Consider the following 20,875-nt stretch of genomic DNA (forward strand, 5'->3'; position numbering starts at 1 on the left):
AAACTTGAAGTTCCTTAGCTGTGCATCCCTGAGGAGTGAAAATAGTGTTTCTGTGTCCAGGGGATGTGACCAAGCTGTACCAGGGATCCAAACAGCTCAGAGTTGTTCATTGTTTACACACACACACAATGGCAGGTCCAATTAATGTGCTTGCATGGGCTTTCCTTCAAAATATCTAGTAGAACATGGAAAACCTGTTAGTTTTTAAGTAGGAGGTTCTTTCAGATCCCAAGTGTGGTCACAGGTGGTCATGGCAGAAAAAGAAATTGTCTGGAAAGAGCCTAAGTGCTGCAAGTTGGTGCAGATGGAAATGCTTTTGGAAATCCAAATCCAGAGAGCTGGTAAAGATCATGTTAAAACCAAACCTAACGTGGCCTCTCTGAATACTTTGTTGTTACCTATTAACTCAAGGTACTGGATGTCTTCAGGCTTTTTCTCTGTTTTTCAGTATATTGAGGGGGGTGAAGGAGGGCAAATAATTCCATCCCCTAAAAAAATAAACAAACATTAAGACCTTCAGGCTTGGTAAGAGTTAAGGCCGGGGGGGAGGGGAATTATCTGTTAAGAGTATTAGTTGTTTAATAAAGCACAGTTGTCCTCCAGATGAACCCGCCAGTGACTCCGCAATTGGGGTCATTCCAAGTTCACGCCGCGGACTTTTTGACTGCCTTGTGTGTCTGTGCAAACAGCCGGCGGCTCCTGCGGGGATCGCTCAGGCAGCCCTGTCACACTGACCCGCTGCCAGCGGGCACCTGCTGCCGGCGCTCCCCGGGGACACCCGCCTCAGCAGCCTCGCCCCGGGGCTGCCAGCAGCCCTGTCAGCCCGCATTAGGCAGCTCGCTTAACGATGGGATGTGAGCTAATTAAAGCTCCTTTGCTTTGGGCATATGACATGGATAGGGGTGGGGAGTGCTGCGGGGAATCGCGTTTGTTGGGTGGGAAAAGCCTCGCGGTTTGTCAGAAGTTTGGAGAGGGTCAAAGTTTATGTTGCTGTGAAAATGAGAAGCTGATTATCGCGTTTTGCTGATTTAGTATTTTCTAAATGAAGAGTGTGTCGGTGGTGGTCAGAGTGCCAGGACTGGTTTCTCTCTGCACAGCTTGGCTGGGTTAGAAATGCCGTGGGGGCTCAGCCTCAATTGTCTTTTCTGGTTAGGACTGGATCGGAGAGTTGACATGATCTGTCTTGATGCGTAAAGAAAATTGTAAAAGTCTAGAGTATAGAAATGTAACTGAATTCACAATCTTGCCTGCTAAAATGCCCCAAGAAATTCTTAAGAAACTGACCAAAGGCACGGCAAAAGTATTTTGGGGAACAGCTTCCTGACAAACAAACACCTTGTTTCCAAATAAAAGCATTTCACCTTTTAGTCCCTGTATAACACACCATTGACCACAGTGATGGGAAGGGAGGAAGCTGTGTTTAATGCCTGCTGATGACCAGTTTGCAAAATTAAATATATACTGCATCCACTCTACAACAATGTGTGTACTGATGAGCAAAGAAACTGCTCTAAAAGTTATTTTTATGGTAAGTCACAGAAATGTATTACATATCAATCCTGAGACATTGCAGTAAAAACAGGAAAACTTAGGTTGCAGAATTTACTGGGCAACTTTATCTGTCCCACTGCACCCAGTCCTTGTGTATATCCAAGAATCTGGCAGGGCTTTTTGATTTTTGCACTTTCCAAAGGATACCAGCATTATTTGAGGATGACCTTTTTTAATCACAAATCCCAACAGCATGTCACCTGGAATATGTACACTCTGAGGATTGTGACCTCCATAGACAAATGCTTAATTTGTAACTTCTGTAATTTCCTGACAGACATGGGATAAAAATTGTCTTCTTCTAATATACCTTTAACAGGCTGTAGAGTTGTAGGAAATAAATGTGATTTTTAATGATGCTGCTACAACACAACTGACCATGAAGGATTGAACTCCTTTCTAAATGAATTCTGCAAAGCAAAGATGAAAATCAAATAAACCCTGTTATTTCTGATTTAAACTCAGTTCATTGTGAGGTTTGCACAGAAGTTTTAAGTGATCTATATTTAATTTCATCACTTTTTCCCTTAACATTCCATCTTGGAATGTTCTGCTTTGCTCAGTCAAAAATATTTGTAGATGTACCGTTCTCTGGTGCTAGAATTACAATGGAATGTTTGGACTCAGATCATAATTGTGTATTTATCCTTTTGGGATGTCCTTAGAGAACCAAGCAGCGCCAAGAGCTTAAAAAGACTTTAAAAGATTACTTAAACCTTATTTCCATGCTGTGTGCTTCATGCATCTGGCTTAGAGAAAACAAGCAGTCCAAAGTTGAATTTTCATTTGCTTTGAATTCTTTTTGTGCCCCATAAGCCTGAATTGTTTGGCACCAGCTTTGGTTCACAAACACTGTATATGGGTGTTTTTGTTTTTCTTCTATTGCTTGAAACAGCAAGGGACATGTAGTCAGTGGTAAGAGGCTTTTGTGGTAAAACTTCCTTAATTATTGTGCCTTTAAAGAGAAAAACATAAAACTAAATAACCTAAAACATGCATAGATTAGTTTCTTGTACAGATAGTATTTCATCTGCTTTTGCAGATTTGGTGAATAACTAGTATTGATTGTTGACACTGTGTAAATGTAAAAGAAGAAATGATGAATCATTGATTTACTTGAGTCTGCAGAGGAGGAGGCTGAGCCCTGCATGCCCTGGGCTTGCAGGAGTGCAGTAACATCTTCAGTGATTGTGAAGGGCTGAGTGGTTAGCATGTTCATCCAAAGAGAGTGTGCAAGGCAGCATAATGTCCTGGGATTTGGAGGAAAATGTCATATTTCACCTTTCTTGGGAGGATGAGTTTGTTACAGGTAGGCTGAAGTGCAGTGGGGGATGTTTTCTGCTTGCAGTATGTTACCAGTCAGTAGCTTCATATCATACCTGAACTGATGTGGGACAAAAAACAGGAATCCAAGTGTCTTTAGAGTGTAGACCTGGAAGAAAAGATCAGTGTCCCTCTGTAGAAGGAAAATGCAGGAGGAACCATCTGCTCTGGGGACAAAAAGAGTGAGAGGAGGCAGAGGGTGCCTTGTGAATGAAGGTGGATGAATGCTCAGCTGCCTGGGGATTTTAGGAGGAGTTCTCTTTCTGTCCAGGCAAGATGGATACAGCAAAGCATTAAACAATACTGATGATAAATTGAAATATTTTAAGTACCTGAAATGACAGAGCTTTTAATCGGTAACTGGAAGACTCCTATTGCCCTCTGTTTGGAGAGGCCAAGGTGACAAGTAAAACACCCACTTTTATGTGTGCCTTATGCTCTGGCTTCATCCAGAAGCACTGGGAGCCTTTTGATCCAGAAACAGGTAACTTTCCTTAGGTGAACTAATGTGTTGTGTTGCAGTTCTGTTTCAAGGCAAAGGATGTCTGAAATGGGAAAAATGCAGAGATAAAAGACCAAGAGACTTATTTGTTTTTTTCATCAGCAAGTAGACAAAGAACTCATTATGAAAATTAGGGTAGAGAAGAGGGAGCTGTTTTTTTACAAGTCCCTTGATTAGTTTCATGTTTGTTCCACAGACTGTTGTGTTTAGTTATGTTGGCATTTACATGGTCTTGAGTAGGCTTTGAAGTTATCAGGTCACACCTTATTAACAAAAGCTGAGGAAGACAAGGGTGGGTCACACTTTTGGTGTCACCTTTGTTTATCTGGAGCCTATTTGCTGTGTGACCGGGTTAACAGCTCCATAAGGCACCATCTCTGCTCTTTCAGAGTCTTAAAACCTCAGCCTCAGCAGCTGATACTGCACTCCCCAAAGGAGACATCTAAAAGCAAAATACTTGGGGGGGAAAAGGCAAGTCTGCTTTTGTGCTTCAGCTTGTGCAAATCTCCCTTCAGAGTTTAAGTTGGACTTTTTAATTTCTAATACTCGTTTAGGTTTCTGATCCTGAGGTAACAGCTGAGGAACTTGTTCTCAATGCAATGATTATAACCTGGACAGACTGTGCAAGAGGTTTTGTGCAGGTCTTTGGTTAGTTGTGGCTTTTTTATTTTAATTTCCTTATTGTATAGGTGAATACAATCCTATTAGCTGAAACAGACTTCAGAAACCATTTCAGGGTATTTCTGAGATGCACAGAAAAGTTAGAAGTGTCAAATTGTGATCCCCAGCAGGTATTTCACTCAGGTGCTATTACCTGTAGTGGGTGATAAGGATGGATGTAGGTGTGGTTCAGGAATCAAGGTAACTGTGACACCACAGTCTGAATCTTTATTCAAATAGGAGCCTAAGCCTCACACAGAAAGGGTGAGTTGCCCCATTGCCCAGTAGCAGTGGGCATTCCCATCACTTGCTAATGCCCCTGGAACATCCCCTTGTTTTATCTTCCCTGGCATTTCACCTCTAATTGGCAAACTCTGAACCACAGAGCAAGGAGGGGCTGCTCCCAGCTGGAAATGGCTCAGGAGGGACCCACTCACTGAGGAAACCCCTTGGTTTGGGTACAAATGGTGCAGATGGTGACAAAAGTTTGGCTTCAGTCTTTATTAAATGAGACCAGGAAACAAACAGTCACAGGGGAGGGGGGAGGAGGAGCCACTTCAAAAAGTGATTCAACATGAAGTTCATGTTTTGTAACTAACTTGTGCCGAGTTCAGATTTTGTCACCTGAATCAGGGCAAAATGGAAACATTTCATTGTATGTTCAGTACATTAAGATCCTTAAATTGTTTTGCTTACAGCTGTAATTCAGTGCTATTTTCTAAATAACACAAACAAAAATGTCCCTGTTTAACTTTGGGTTTACAGCTAATGGAGTTTGACTTTTAAACTATGTGCATGGGATTTTTTTTCTTTTTCCTCCTTACTAAGAAAAATGCACTATTGCATTAAAATTCTGTCCACACACAAACAGAATTGCTGTTGACAATTAGGTGTCAAATTTTGTGTCACAGAGGAAGGGATATTTGAGGCAAGACTGGATTGTATTCACAGGAAGAGCTGGAGCATTGGAGCTGGAAGGTGTGAGTGCAGGGCAGGGGGAAAGCTGCAAAGAGAGATAACCAATTCTCATCAATAAATTGGTTTATCCCTTCTGGCTGATTGTCCAGTCATGAACTACTATGACTTTCAAAATACATTATTGAAAAATCATTTTCAGGTCTTGAGAGATTATGTAATGAGGTTTGAATTTTGAAGACCTGTTGAACCTTTCAGTTTTTATAGCAGCTACTCTAATCTTCATAAGCAAAGTATTTTTCCAGAAAAAACTTCTAAACTTTAACGTGATTGACAGATAACTTCGGGTCAGTTTGTATTTCTAGGCTAATTTTTTAAAAATAACATCTACATTAAGTTCACAACAAGGTCAGAAGTAACTCAGTCCATGACCACTATGTTCTGTTTAGTCTCCATATGATCAAGTCACAAGAAAGGTCATGGGATTTCATTTTCATCCCTATTGTTTAGATAATTGGAGCCACTGGACTGGTTTGTCTTTAAGCTGAAAAAGGAGTGTTTCAAACTGGGACATTGTGTCATTAGTGAAAAAGAAACAGCCTTGGAAGAAAGAGCAGAAAAAGGAGGGGAACTTCATCATGGCACTGAGCCCATAAATGAACTGTTTGTCCAGTTCTTTTGTAATCTTCAGTGCATCAGGGTTTCACACCAGGTCTCAGCTGCCCTCTGGTGCACACCTGAGCCACGGAGGGGCTTTAGTGCAGCTGCTGTGGGTGCAGAGGAGATGGTCCATGAGACACAGGCTGGTCCTTGCACAATGAGTCCTTGTGCTGAAGAGCTGTGGTCATGCAGGACACCAGGGACTTCAGCACCCTGAGGGTCTTTGACATTCCTGTGGCACCTGGTGCATTCCCCAGCCCCAGCTGAAGACACAACAAAGCTTTAAATGATCTTTGGTTCCACAAGGGTGGAGAGGGGATGAAGTTTTGTTCATTTCTTGAAAGGAGATATGAATGCTGATAGTAGTTAAGAGTGGTACAGGAGGTGTCCAACTACACAAAATTAAAAAACCAGTTTTTGGAGAGTATTTCAGGAAAAATTCCTTCTGTAAGCCCTTTTTTCTAATAATATCCTGAGTACAAGGCAAGCTTTCAGGTTTTCTGTCTCCTTTTCTTGCCTCCCTCCTTCCATCAAGCTTCTGGTTTCTATCTGATTACATCAGACTAAAGGTCAGCAGATCACAGTAGATCATTTTTATTTGGTGCTTTTTCATTGACTCACACACAGCAATGGTCAGGCTTCTCAGAACAAATCCTGTTTGGCTATAATGTTCCCTTTCATCCATGAGCATGTTTCCAGTCCTCCCCCGCACTTTCCAAGGTGTGGAGTCACATTGCTCCACACACACACTCAGAGTTTCTTGAGCTTTTGGTTTGGTACCTGTGGACACTTGCTGGAGGTCAGGATTTTTTCCTTTTTTTTTTTTTTCTTTCTCTCAGGGCATTTTCTTCCATTTGTTGTCTAAGAGGTCATAATGATGATACATAAGAGACAAATGATGTGCTGGGATGAGTAGGAGGGAGAAGGGTGCACCTCTTAAGTGAGGGGGCTTCCTCTTGGGTAGGGCAGAGATACCATGAGGTTTTGGCTGAGCTGGGCTCAGCTCCTCACTCACTCTCGGGTCAGAGGAGAGATGGCTGGGCTGTGATTGCTGAGGGAAGAATTCACCACCACCACAGTGTTCTGTTTTCTACTGCTTCTCCTACTGTGAGTGAGGTTTGCTTGTAGGAGCAGCCATTGTGCTGGGGCCTCATCAACACCCGAGCTCCCTACAAAGGGCCCTCACCATCTGCTCAGGTGCCTCAGGGGAAGAACCTGGGACCCCGAGCCCATGTGAGGGAGGGTCTGCCAGCTGTTTGTGGCTGCCCCAGCTGTTTGTGGCTGCCCAGCTGTGCTGTTTTTCTGCTGCTGCTTTGGATTTCTCCTTGTGCTTTAACTCGACATCCCGTGTCCACCCAACCTCTGCAGTGCCTGCTATGGGATTTCTGCTACACTGTGTTTGCCACCCCTGCTGTGCCTGCCCCTGCTGTTCCACCCTGCTGCTCCAAGTTTCTGGGACTGGTGGCTTCCCTCGAGTTATTGAAGGGATTCCCCATCTCTCTCTGTCTCTCTCTCTCTGTCTCTCTCTCTCCCGCCATCGCCGTGCAGGCGCGGGGGAATCAGCGCCTGCCCTGCCCGGCCGGGAGCCCCCAGCGCCCCTGCTGGCCGTGCCCGGAACTGCACCAGGGGAGGGGCTGCACGGGGCTGGGCTCTGCTCTGAGTGCTGTCTGCTTGTCTTCCTACACATGGGAATACTAGGAAAATCCCATATATTTTCCTGGAAGTCACATTATTTTGAAGTTATGATTTGGAGGGAAGGGGGGGGGGGGTCACATTCTCCATTCCAGGGGAGGTTTCTGCCTTCCTTGGCAGACACCTGTCCTTTAAACCAGGGCAACACTTCTCAGCCCAGCTGTGAATCCTGTCTGGGATCTCCCCATGGTGTGCTGTGAGTGTGGCCTGGCTCCCACTCCTTCTACAACACAGCCACATCTACCCCGAGTTACTGAGAAGAATATAATTAGCTCTTAAAAATGTTTTAGTTTCATGACTGGCATATTTGCCTTGAAGCTTTGCACGTATCTATGCAGAGGAAAACCTTTATATCTAAATAACATTCCTTTTAGTTTTGAGGGGTTGCAGTTGGGTCATGGGCATTGCTTTTGGTACATTTTTTGCAGACTTAGTTTGTTTTGGCTTGGCCACACTTGTTGATGCACCTCCTTGTCACCTCAGGATTCCAGCTGCACGTGTTTAGTTCTGAACTTTCTCAAAGGCCAAAGGATTGCACAGATTCTGTTGTTATCAAAATGAGTTGTATAAATGTTCATTCCTTTAGTAAGATCTAGGAATTTTCTGCAGTGAACCTACCTAGGAGAAACAGCTTTTGTTCTTCCAGTGACAGAGAAGGTCTTCTCTTGCAGTTTGCTGGGACTTTGTCGGATGGTTTGGGGAAGACCATGGATAACAGGCACCAGACAGAGCGGGAGTACATCCGATACCACGCCGCGACCAGTGGAGAGCACCTCGTAGCTGGAATCCATGGACTTGCACATGGTAACCCTTAGCTGCAACTTCAGCTCATTTCTCTCTTGAAAGGGATGATCAGATTGCAAAGAGCAGTGGGTGTTGCTGCAAGCCTGGGCAGTGCAGCTATCAGAGGCTTCATGCTTGAATTTCAGTGCTGGCAGGTCAGGGTGGGGGCATTGCTTGGTTTTCAAGTCAATAGAAACAGCATTTAATAATGTAACTGGAAGTAAAAGCTTTTCTTCCAAACTAAAATTAAAATGACAAAGTTCATCCAAAACATCTATTTCTTTATAGAGGCATGAAATACCCACACAAACAGGTTTTTTTTGAGGGCCAGACATTAAAAAATATAGTATGGCTGGGTTGTAGCTTTCTTATGTTTGCTTTTAGTTCCAGAAACCTGAGTTTCTTGGAATCAGTGCATCAGTTTAAAGTTACATTTCACCAGTTGGGTTATTTTGTGGGGTTTTTTCAAAGTACTAAGAACTAGAGACATTTATTTGTGTAAAGGCTAGTGGACTAGTTTTAATTTGGCCCGAACTTCACATCGATTTAGTTCATGATTTATCTGTTGAAGAAGGTTAAATCAATACAAGCCAAGTTTAAATCAAATATTTATATTTTGCATCATCTTGGCTCAGTTTGTTTAAATGTTATTCTCACAGTGTAACTGTTGCAGCCTGTGCAAAGCTGATTTGGCTTTCACTAAAAGAGGATCTTTTCTGTGCTGAGAAAAGTCTTTTTGCTTTGGTCATGCAGAGACACTGTAGGTGTGAAATGAATCATGAAAGGTTCCTCTCACACCAGTGTGCTAAACAGTCTGACATAAATTGGTAGAAGTATAGGAAATTCAAAATATGTGAATCTTTGCTGAAAAGTCCATAATAAAAGCACTTCACTGTGTTGTATTATTAATTAGTGTGACTGTTCTAGTCTTAAGTCTGTGGCATTTTTAAATGCTTCCCATTCAATTTTTTGAAAAAATAAAGGAACTGCTAATTACTACATTTCAACAGACAGGATTTAATCATAAACTATAGTTGCTCAAGAGGAGAGATTTAGATACTTGGTGCTTCTTGATTTTGGCAGTTTAGATCTGCCTGGTCTGTTCTTGAGTTACAGACCTCAGAGGAGCCCTTGGCTGGTGGGAGCTGGGCAGGTGAGTGCTTGAGCCAGGGCACTAGAGACTGATGTTTTAATCATGGGTATGTGAAATCTCCAAAGTGTGTTCTCAGACAATGTGAACTGTTCCAAGTCTTTTGAAACCTCAGTAGGTGCTTGATTTCTCAGAGCACTGAGGTTCTCAGGAAGGGAAATGTGCACAAAAATGTCTGTAGGCAACATCACAGTTAAAGTCACTTAAACTACTTCAAAGACACTTAAAGTGCCAGTTTAAAATAATTGACTTTGCCCAGTGGAGCAATGCTCTCTGTTGCTTTCTGTCTTCAATTGTACCAGCTTTGGTGATCAAATTTTGTCACATCCTAAGTAACCACTTAACCTGTGCAACAGCTGAGGACTCTTGGTATAAGTGCAGCTGGAAATGAACCAGTATGGAAATAAATTTAAATACACATATTTAATGATGAATTAAATATTTTTCTGTGGATTAATATGGTCTGTACATATGCATATGTATACTGCATATGCAAAGTATAGAGTATTATTGGTTAATATAATTGAAAGTTTGTGTATTAAATTAAATACACAATAAACCATGTAAGCAGAGAGCATCAGGTGGATGAAGTTGTGTAAGTTCTAGAGCCAGTAACATCAGGTGGATGAGGTTCTATAAGTTCTAGAGCCAATAAGAGGTGGATGAGGTTCTGTAAGTCCTAGAGCCAATAACATCAGGTGGATGAGGTTCTGTAAGTCCTAGAGCCAATAACATCAGGGGAGTGAGGTTCTGTAAGTCCTAGAGCCAATAACAGGCAGATGAGGTTCTGTAAGTTCTAGAGCCAGTAACAGGCAGATGAGGTTCTGTAAGTTCTAGAGCCAATAATAAGTGGATGAGGTTCTGTAAGTTCTAGAGCCAATAACAGGCAGATGAGGTTCTGTAAGTCCTAGAGCCAATAATTTTGGACATTTCTGCTGCTCTTGTCTCTGCAGGTATCATTGGAGGACTGACCAGTGTCATAACGTCGACAGTGGAAGGTGTGAAGACGGAAGGAGGGGTCAGTGGGTTCATCTCTGGCCTGGGGAAGGGGCTGGTGGGCACTGTCACCAAGCCCGTGGCGGGAGCGCTGGACTTCGCGTCGGAAACGGCGCAGGCGGTGAGGGACACGGCCACCCTGAGCGGCCCCAGGTCAGCTGCACTTGTGTTTGTACCCACTGACACTGTCACACTGCCCCTCAGTGCCTGCTGCAGCTGCTGAGCTCAGGCAAAGCAACAGTTACCAAAGATAACATGAGCTGTTACCAGCCCATTTCATTCCCTTTGCTTTTTGTGTAATAGATGGCATTTGATTGATACTCTGGAAATGCTGCAACGTTAAATAGGAATTATTAACCTACACCAAACAAAATTTTTAGAAAGGCTGTATGTAGCAAGATTAAACTTCTACCACTGGATCCTCACACAGCTGAAATGAAGGGGTTCTCCCTGCTCTACCTCCAGTTTCCATTGTAGAAAAGCAGCTCTTGAAAGGTTTGAAGAGTTCTGTCATCAATACAGTGTCACTACGTTTTGATTTTTATTTTGTGCTAAGTTCTCAGTTATGAAAGGGAATGGCTGTGTGCCCTTATGTGTGTGCCCATCCTCCTGTGCCTGTGAGGTGTCAGCACATCAGGACAGATGCTTTGCCTTCTTCCTGTGGTCAGTTACTGGTGTAGTGTGGGTTCAGCAAAGTAATGATGGTTTTGCTTAAAATAATTAAATGTTCATTAGCATTGACTGTGAGTGTGGCAGAGGGAAAGGACCAAGTTCTGAAAGGGCTGCTCTAACAGAAGAGTCTTTGTGCTCTTTGTGGCCAAGAGTTTCCTTTGTATTACTATGCCAGGAAGTCCTCTTGTATGTACATGAGACCTGTGTGATGAGGAAGTGAAAGAAAATCCTAAGGAGGTTTTGTTGTCGGAAAGCTTGGAGAAGAATGTTTGAAAAATGTTGGGTTTTCTGCTTGTTTTGTCTTCCCATTTGGTTTTTCCATTTCCTGTGTTTCATTATGCCACTCTTGGAATTCTGAAGGGTCTACATCAGGATTTCAGTGAACAGTGATTTTGATGAAGTGTGAGTGAGGTACAGGAAGCTTGAAGAATGACCTAGGTGGGGTTTGTTCTGGAAATGGAAGTTTGTATCTCTGTGTCTTATGTATTTGGGACTTACCCTGATTTGTAAAACCAGGAGGTCAAGGATTGAAATTTAGTAAGTGTATTTGCATGCACAAAATTAAATGAGAACTCTTAAGTACATCCCTGAGAAAATTTCATGTTTTGTTTGTGCATGTCTTAATTTCATGGCTGTACAGGTTGACTGATTTCTGTAAAGGTGGGGAGATGCACACCTGTCTGTGCTGTTAGCTGGATTTCTGGTTGAGCTGTGTGTCTATTGTAATTTGTTTCAAGAAACACATATTCTTAAAATTCATGTTTTGACATGTTTCTGTGAGATACAGCCTGTACACAGGAGGTGTTATCAACAGTTGCCAAACTGGACAGCAGCTGGGAGAGAGAGGCAAGAGGATCTCCAGCCACCCTGATCTTGGGTTTGTGTTTCCTTTGGGAAGTATTTCCTTTTGCCTTAATAACTCAGTTAAGAGAAGAGGTTAAGACAGATTAACTGAATCATGTTTTTGCTTCCACTGGATTTTGAAATCCTGTTGTCATGGATGAGCACTGTGAAATTATTTTAGTGTCTACACACAGTCTGTCTAGTTTCTGACCCAGCAACCTTTTACAAGAGGAAAGAGAAGAAAAATGGGAAAAAAGCCCCAGCCTTTCTCAGGTTACTCAGTTACTACAGTTCTCCAGTCTACAAAAGTCTGATCAAAACTTTTTTTTAGCTAAACAAACGTACTTGAGAATATGTAGGGAGGGAGAAGGGGTGGGACCAAAATGCCACCTCCATCTGTAAGCAACCTTGCATTCATGTTTTGTTTGGTGTGTGGGTTTTACATGCTTATATAATGAAGGAGCCAAATAGTTCTTTTGGGGGTTTGAAGAGCCCCACACGACCAAGGGTTTGTCTGTTTCTGCTCTGCTGTGTCCCACTGCTCCTGCATGTTTGTAGCTGCTCAGCTATGTGTGGTTTGGAATGGCAGCAGCACAACGTTCCAGGGCTGAGCTGCTGCCTCTGCCTGCAGCCCCAGCACACCACAGCAGCTTTCCCTGATGGATGGGACTGGAAATGCATGGCAGGAGCTGATCTCCAGTGGAGTCAGTTCATGAGTGTGGCAAGAGCTGTTTGCCCTTAGCCTGTGCACGTTCCTGGTGCTGCTGCAGAGCTGACTCAGCCAGCTAATTGCAGTTGCATTTAAATAGCAGGATATGTAACTGTAAATTATAGGCCCCTTGCAATTCTCTAATTACATGGCTGAATTTTAAAAAAAAAGCTCTGAATTTCAGCTGCTTGACTTTAACCATTGGATCAGGTTTGAGTGGGGATGAAGAATTTTAATTGAGGTTGTTTGCTTTCCTGAAAGACGTAGTCTAGTTCCAGCAAAGTCCTTGAATGGAATGGAACAGTCTGCAGCATGTGTTCCTGTGATCAGGCTACATGGACATGAGTCTTTTCTGAATTCAAATGTGTTGATTTGTGTTGGAACTCCTGCAGCTGGCACACACCATGTATTGGGAGCATGGAGCCAGACCAGGCTGAGGCACAAGTGATGGCTTTAGACCTTAAGGGGGTAGTTTCAAAGGTCATTGGTTTAAAGGGTAAGAAAATATTTTTAAAATTTGACTTTAGGCTGGACTTTTTCAAGGCTAATCATATAAACTTATTACCTAATCGTAAAGATGCCCTACTACTTCTAAATTTAATGCAGAAAAGAGGGTAAAGCAGTTGGTGAAAGTGCAGCATACATGTAATTTATAAACAGTTAATTCCTATGATTCAATACCTTTATTGAGAGGATTTTATGTGTTCCAAGTAATCCAGTGTCACATACAACAGTCATGATTATTTCCATATTTTTCATATACTGCCAAAAGTTTTAAAGCTCAGTTCAAAACAGGAAAGCTGTTCTGTCTCTGGATATGCTTGGAGAGCTCTTGCCTAGAAACGAGTTTTACGTCCTGGTGCAGCACAAGTAAAGAACATTTATATTTAGATGTGTGTCTAACCTAACAAGTAGTGCAGGAAACTGCTTTTATGGCTTTCTCTCAGGCTTCTGCCAGGTCAGAGCAAGTTTAAGATTATTCTTGGACTGTTGCTACAAGAGTTTGTGTTCTTTTCTGAGTCACAATGTGAAAATTAGAAGTAGATAACTATGGCCTCCTCAGTTCTGGTGAATTCTGTCCATGAACTAGACTATTATTAGTAAAGAGTAGTTTGAGTGTGGAAAGCCATTAACGGTCACAGAAAATTGTTATGTAAATACTTGATTATTTTAAATGCACTTCATGTGGAAAGCAGCAGCCTGTACTAGTTGTGCCTTTGCTCATCACTTGGAATTGTGCAGTGAGGTTGCAATATCAAAAGCAGATTATTATAATTTAAATTGTTTTTTGCATTTGTGCATCCATCTCTCTGTTAGCTGAGATTTGCATTGGGAGGTCAAAAGCAGTGTGGTTGAGAGCATGAGTATCAGTGACACTGAGCAGAAATGAGAAATATGTACCCAAATGTATGGAGACCCACTCAGCCAACTCACTGCCACAAGGTTCTCAGGTTTAACAGAGAAGAATTGCTTGGACATTTACTTCTGTCTGTGCCCCAGACTTGGTCCTGACTTTGGACTTGATCTAGATCTGACTTTACAAGTCTCTACAATAATGTTTGTCATGTATGGGCCCTTCTGGTCAAAGGAATGTTGTTCTTCTCCTGGTAAGCCCTGGTAAGATTTTCCTATAAGCCAGTGAGAAAATGTATTAATCACTCTAATCAATAAATTACTTGAGCAGTGTGATTTCCTTCATATCCTTTCTTCTTTTTCCCAGTGGGATAGCAGGTCTCCATGCTAATGTTTTCCTTGAGCAGGATTGTCCATTCCTCTCCCTGTTGCACAGCTGTAGCCATGGGCTTTTCCTCATTTTCAGCCCAGCCTCCCAGGCTCACTCACTGTCCAACTGGATTTGATGGTTTACTCTCTTCTGTCACTAGCTGGTGTCCAGATTGTTCCCCTGTTTTTGTGGAGGTGCTTTGGAATCCCCCACCTGCACTGGGACAAGCTGTGCTCTGCAGGCCACCCAGAATTGTCTTGGATGGTTTTACTGCCCTGTTCCATTGCAAACTGATGCCCAGTTTTCTTCTTGCTCTTTTGCCCCAAGAGGTTTTGTTTGATTTTACTGCTTTGCAGGTATCTCCTTGTCATTTCATGTTTGCATTGTGGATATTTTCCCCCAGAAATGCAGTGTTATAGGTTGAATTCCATTTAATTTCCTGTCATATTTCTGTCCTCTTCAGGTTCTTCAGTACCTTTACTGGGGTTTTAAATGCCTCTTAATTTGTAATTTTGTTTTTTTCTCTAAATGTAGTTTTACATCACTAGTAGTTAAGCAAACCTGTGTTTGTGTGTGTACATTTTTCAGCACTTCAGTAGATGCTTCTTTCTCTGTGACCAGTCTCACCTGCTTGGTTGTTCTTGATTCTTCTGTTAGGATTTATTTTATCACTGGTAGCTTTCTGTAGTTCATTTGGAGATCCTGGCACTGTTCTTGAAGTGTCTACTGTTGCTTGTTGCATAAGTAAATGTGGATTTCCTTGTGGGAGAAGCAGTTCCCAAAATGCAGCCCTGTTTCTCTTCAGTATGGCTGATTTAATTTCAAAACTTTAATTTCTTTCTGAAAATGCTCCTCAGCTAATTTAGTTTCTTAACTAGAAAGATACAATGATCTACCATCTAAGACCTAAAATGGTTTCTAAATAAGTGAAGCTGGCTTTTAGAATGAACAGAAAGTGGTTCTCTGTTCCTTTTTCTATTCAAGGAGTGTTTCTTTCTTCATGAGACACATCTGGCTTCTAGTTGGTTCTCTTTTCTACAGCTCTCTTATAAGCATATGTTAGGTTTTCTTCTTGTTTCTACTCAGATTTTATTTTGCAGAAGTCCCTTGCTGTGCATCAACAAACTGGTAGCACTTTTTGTCAGTCAAATGCTGGTTATGTTTGCCTGGGAGTGGAATCTGTCAAGATTGCTTTTCATGTTCACTCTTCCTAAGGGGAAAGTCAACTTCCCCTAAAGCTGTCTGGAAGGAATTGAAGCAGCTGAGGCTTGTGGTGCCTGTTCTGGAGTACCAGAGTCAGGAGAGCTGAGGATGGGCTGCAGTGCCAACCCTAATTTCTGCACATCTGCAGCTCAACGTACTCATACAGTGGCTAATACAACTTAGTATTTCAAGATATAAAAATAAAATTTTCAAAGTCATACAACTTCAGAAATGAAGTGAAGTCAAGCCTGAGTACCTCTGTGTGAGAATGAAATACAGGGGGGCAGCTTTTCTTCCTTTTTTTTTTTTTTTTGTTTTTGTTTTTGTTTTTGTTCCCTCCTCCAGCATTGACAGGCTGGGCATCTCACAGTTAGTTCCCTTTGCCCTCCCCCCTGGAACAAAGAGCTGAAAAACAATTTCTTGGAACTACAAGCTCTGTTCTTCACAATAAAGCAGGATTTGCTATGCATGACTGAAGAAATTAGTTAGTTTTCATTGGGTTTCTTTTGTAACCCACAGGATACAGTAAAAGCAAGATGAAGCTTTAAAACATTGAGTTTGCTTAATCATATTTTATTATAGAGTCAAATAACCCTAGAATCTCATGTATAAAAATGTCACAGTTTCTAGAACAATACATTGTCCATTGTTTGTGCCCAGCAAAAGTCCAGATGATTTGGAGAATCCAAACTGCACTGACACATCTCCCTTTCCTTTTTAGAGGGTTGAGTGGGATTGATGCTCAAACTCTTAACACATTTTTGTTCATTACTGCAAATACCCACTGTATGTGGGAATAATGTTTCCAGGAGGCTGTTCCTAGGGATCAGTACTACTAAATACCATTTATGTTTAGAATACTCAGTTGTCTGCAGTTGGTTATCATTGTCCCCTTTTCTGCACTTAACTCAGTTTAACTATTTGGAAGGAATGGGAGGAAAACCTATGGTGTTTGGACCTAGAGATGCAACATAACTTTACATTAATATTATATAGACATGGTTCCTTTCATATCTGCCTATATTTTTATGTAATAGGAGGTTTTTTTGGAAAAAAAGAAGCAATTATGGGCTTGCATTAGGCAATGTTTAATCATACAGATCTTACACTTTACATATGTTACCTTGCTTAGTCTCTGGGGCTTTTGTGCTGGATTTGGAATAGCAGGGTCTGAGACAGGAAACCCCCAAAAGAGCCCCCTTACCTGTTTGTAAAATGACATTTTTCCAAGCCCAAGGGTTTAAGTTGCTGACATTGTTCAGCTCCTTCACATTGTCCTTCTGGGGTTTTATGCACCCTGCATTTAAGGAAGAAGCTGTAGATGGTTTAAATTCCAACAAGGAGGGTTAAACCTTAAGTTAAGACATGTGCAACCTTTTGTGTTTAAGCCTTTTTGCTTGGCCATGACAGAATGTATTAAAGGGAACAAAAACCTGGCTTAAGAAAATGGCTCAGGCACTGGGTTCTGCAGTGGTGAATGTCTGTTGGCATGGAACAGGGAGACTTTAGGAGGGATTGGCTGTCACTCTAAATCCCAGCATCTATTCTGTGAGTAACAAGGATTTCCCACTAAAACATTAGTGTTTAACTTGACATTTGAGGGCAGAAACACACCCTGGATGCTTGTAGATTCTGGTCAAGGAACAGAGGCACTGGAAAAGGAATGTTGCAAGGGGAGGGATAATGAAAATGGAAAACATTGCAATGAGCAATGCTGAGGAGTTACCTGAGCATAAAATGTGAACTTGTCTTTTTCTTTACATGTCCATTCATTAGTAGCAATAAGTAATTTCAAAAGGATGAATGAATGCAGAGTTCCTAGTGTGGTGGCCTCCACAACCCCCAAATATTTACCATGATGTTACAGGTAAGGGCAGGTGCATTTCCATCCCTGGTGGAAGGTGCAGCATGCAGTGAGCCATGCCCAGCTCCTGTTAAACTGGGCTGGGCTCAGTGCAGAAATCTGGGTTCAGATTCAGCTTGATGTTACTGGTATGGCAAAAGTGTGAGTTAATGGGGGAAATGCACTGTGTGGTGGTGTTCTGGTCAGGTATGAAAGGAGAGCTGGCTGAAAACACACCATGGGTACAGAACTGCCCCATTTTCAGTGCAACACTTCTGGAGGCCATGGGGAAGTCTCTTGGGTGCACAGACAAGTTTAGTATTCCAATTCAGTTAAATCCAAGACACTGTAACATTGGCCTGGCCTAGTCTGTCAGAAATAGAAGCAATTATGAACTTCCTTCTGCAAAGAGCAGATAAATCCTTTGTTGGATTTATCACAGATTTATTCTGCTACTTAAACTTTGTGTGACATGAAATATTTGCTTCACAAAATGGAATTCCTATTCTGTGTGTCCACTTCACAGTATTTAGCTGTTAACTCAAAGGAATGCAGCTAGACAGGGAGAAAGTTTTATGTCTTCTGGAAATACTTGCATTTCTAGACCCTGCATGTTCTAATTATCTTCTATTTCATCCAAAGCTTTAGGACACAAAGGCTAAAAAGCAAAAGGAACACTTGTTAGTGTTTGCATGTTTTCTGGCATTAGTGTGATTTTTAGATCACAGCATCTCTGCTGAAGTATCTCACTGTCTTGGTGTGTTCTGTGTAACACTTGCCTTGGGTGGAAACAATTCCAGATAGCTGCAGATTAATTAGTCTGTATTGGTGCCTCCTAGAATAGAATTGGAGAGAACTTCCAGAAAATACAAAAGAAAAAAAACTGTATTAATGCATGACCATAAGCAGGACCAACAAAAAAGTCATCAAAGATTGGGCCATGAAGTATTTGCAGTTGCAATTACAAATGTGCCTGCTCAGAAGGAGTGGGATAAGTTGGGAGCATCTGCCCACCAGGAGGGAACAAAAGCTTTATTCAAGCAGCCCTGTCTGCTGGAATGCACAGGGACAGGCTGTGGCCAGTGTCACTGAGAAACATCTCACACACATTCTGGGACTTCTCATCATCTCTTCTGCCCCTTTTTCTAGGATTTTCACTCCATAAAAATAGCAGGAAAGGTGAAACTGGTGCAGTGCAATAGGAGTTTGTTTATGCAATTATTTATTTCTAAGGCACAGTGGCAGGAGCTGCTCAGCAGTGTGGTGGCTGTGTGACCTGCTGGCCTGAGACAGATGGGATGGAGTTTGGTACAGCAGGTCTGGGGCAGCTTCTTGGGAGCTCTTAATGGTGATGGAAGTAAGAATGGATATTTTGTGTGCTGAAGAATGAGTCCACAGGCGCCTTCTATTTCCTGAACAACCACTGAGAGTCCTTGGGGTTTTCCTTGCATGTATTTGCTTCTCTTGTGCAGGTTTGGAATAGTCTTTCCATTTGCCTCCACTCCTGGTGCTTTTGCCTTGAGATCACATTAGAGGTTTCTTACATCACTTAATTTGTGATCTTGCCCTGGTTTCAGCTATGGTAGAGCTAATTTTTTCTTGGGAGCTATTTCAGTGCTGTGTTTTGGGTTTGGAATGAGAATGGTGTGAGGAGTGGGATCAAGAAGTGCTCTTTATTTACAGCAGGAATAAAGCTTTGAGTAGAGAGTGTCTGAGCATACCCAGAGGTGGATTTTTTTCATCCTCAGGCCAAGTATAAAGATGTAGGAAATGCCCATTTTAGACAAAATAAAAATCTCTCCCTACTGTATGTTCAGTAATTTTGTGTCCTTATTCGAATTTCTTGCTGCATCATAAATATCAAGTTCTCTGAGGTTACTGCATGTGTTTAAAGTGCTGGAAATCCTAAACTGTGCGGCTGTTTGCACTGACGGGTTCTATTTTCAAACAAAGAGACCCAGCATTTCTTTAAAACTAACACCACTTTTAAGCAGTGTTTTGAGACAGCTTAGTCAAGGCTCAGATTTTTGCAGGAATTGCAGGTTTTCCTGAAAGCAGGAGAGCTGGAGGTGCTGCTCAGGTGCAGCCGGGGCTGTTTACCTGCTCCTGCACAGACCTTCCCCTTTGTCATTAACGTGAGCTTTTGTGTTCAGTCCCAGAGCCATAGATGGGAGCCCAGGGCCTGCCGGGATGGGGTTTTACACTTGTGCTGTCCTTTTGCCCTTCCCCTGAACTCTTTTCATTTCAGTCATGAGCAAACAGTCAGTGCCTGAACTAACAACCCCGCGATCCTCCAAAGCACGCTCCTTACAGTACCAAACAAAGGGAGGCCCGCGTGGGCCGGCCCAGGCCAAGGAATGCAGCTTCGGGGTTCTGCTCCATAAATTTAACCAGCACGACAAAAAGGAGATAATGTGAGCCTTCGTGATGATCTGAAAGGGGGAGGGCTGTGTCCCATTGATTGCGGTCTGGCGCAGCGCCAGCCCCGAGCCTGACCGGCAGTTGAACCATATCGTTAAGGCGTGTAATACAGCTCGGGCCTTGTACAGCAGCCAATGAGCACATATCCAGAGGGCAAAAGTTTATAAAGAGTCGAGGCTGTCCTGTTTAACCCTCTCACACTGCCTGTAATGTACACTGCTGCCATTCACAAACAGGCACTTCGCTGGTAAAATGTAAACCTTGGGCTCGCTGCGCTTGGAAAACATACATGTGTGTCTGATTTCTAATGTGCAGCAGATTTATAAAGTGATCGTGGAAAAATATGTAAAACTGATCTTTTTTCTTTTTTTTTTTTTTAGCCGAGAAAAAAAATCCAACCCGCTTTTATTTCAGCACTACTTCATCCATAGTTACTTTTTTGTTCAGAGATGTCTTCTGGGTTGTTCTGCAAACTCTTTCTTACAGATGGAGCTATTTATTGCCTTGATGTCACCTCATTTAGCATGTGGCTGGTATTTTTATAGATAATTTTTTCACCTAATGTTGCTGTTAACATGTGGAATGCTCTTTATCAGTTTTGTAAGTACAGCCAGTTGATCTGAATTGTTCTTGCAACTGCAAACTTTAAAAATCAAAACAAACCTCGTGAGTAGCTTTTTGTTGGGTGAGGTTTGTGCTAGAGCACTTTGCTGTGCCTGCTGCAGCCTTAATTGTAGTAACTGAAAAATATAAAAAGAGGGTCAGAAAGAGAGCAAACATCCAGTCATTAAAGTTGATTGACACAGTCCTTCATGCACAGCCAGAATCACTATCCTGGTGCTGGTCAGGGCCCCTGTTTTGTTTGGTTTTTTTTCCCCCAAGTAGATTTTCTTCCCCAGGAAGGCAGGAATACAATGTGGAAGCATTTCTGTTAGATTGAAGTATTTTTCACTTGAAGTGACCATATTTGCATTTGCTGCAGCTGGTTATTGCTTGCCCAGCATTGACAGGACCATTATAAAGGTGACTCCCCATCCATGGCAGTGCCCAAGCCCAGCTTGGGCTGCACTTGGAGCAGCCTGGGGAGGTGTCCCTGCCCAGGATGAGCTTTAAGGGCCCTTCCAGCCCAAACCAGTTTGGGATTCCATGGGCACAGACATAAGAGCAAGGCTCCATCTGCTACAGGCCCTGCTGGCAGCAGACAGTGTTTAATATTTTAAACCCTTGCA

General features: G+C 42.4%; 1 protein-coding gene across 5 annotated transcripts in view; it reads left to right on the forward strand.

The window, feature by feature from the left end:
- VPS13D (vacuolar protein sorting 13 homolog D) overlaps positions 1-20,875 on the forward strand; it is a 96,099-nt gene that overhangs the window by 63,517 nt on the left and 11,707 nt on the right. For all 5 annotated transcript variants that reach the window (XM_079326112.1, XM_079326108.1, XM_079326111.1 and 2 more), the window contains 2 exons: positions 7,975-8,107; positions 10,190-10,385. In XM_079326112.1, coding sequence (XP_079182238.1) covers positions 7,975-8,107; positions 10,190-10,385 — 329 coding nt within the window. The remainder of the gene's footprint in view (positions 1-7,974; positions 8,108-10,189; positions 10,386-20,875) is intronic.

The sequence above is a fragment of the Erithacus rubecula genome, assembly GCF_903797595.1.
Source record: "Erithacus rubecula genome assembly, chromosome: 24".
In the NCBI taxonomy this organism is placed as follows: domain Eukaryota; kingdom Metazoa; phylum Chordata; class Aves; order Passeriformes; family Muscicapidae; genus Erithacus; species Erithacus rubecula.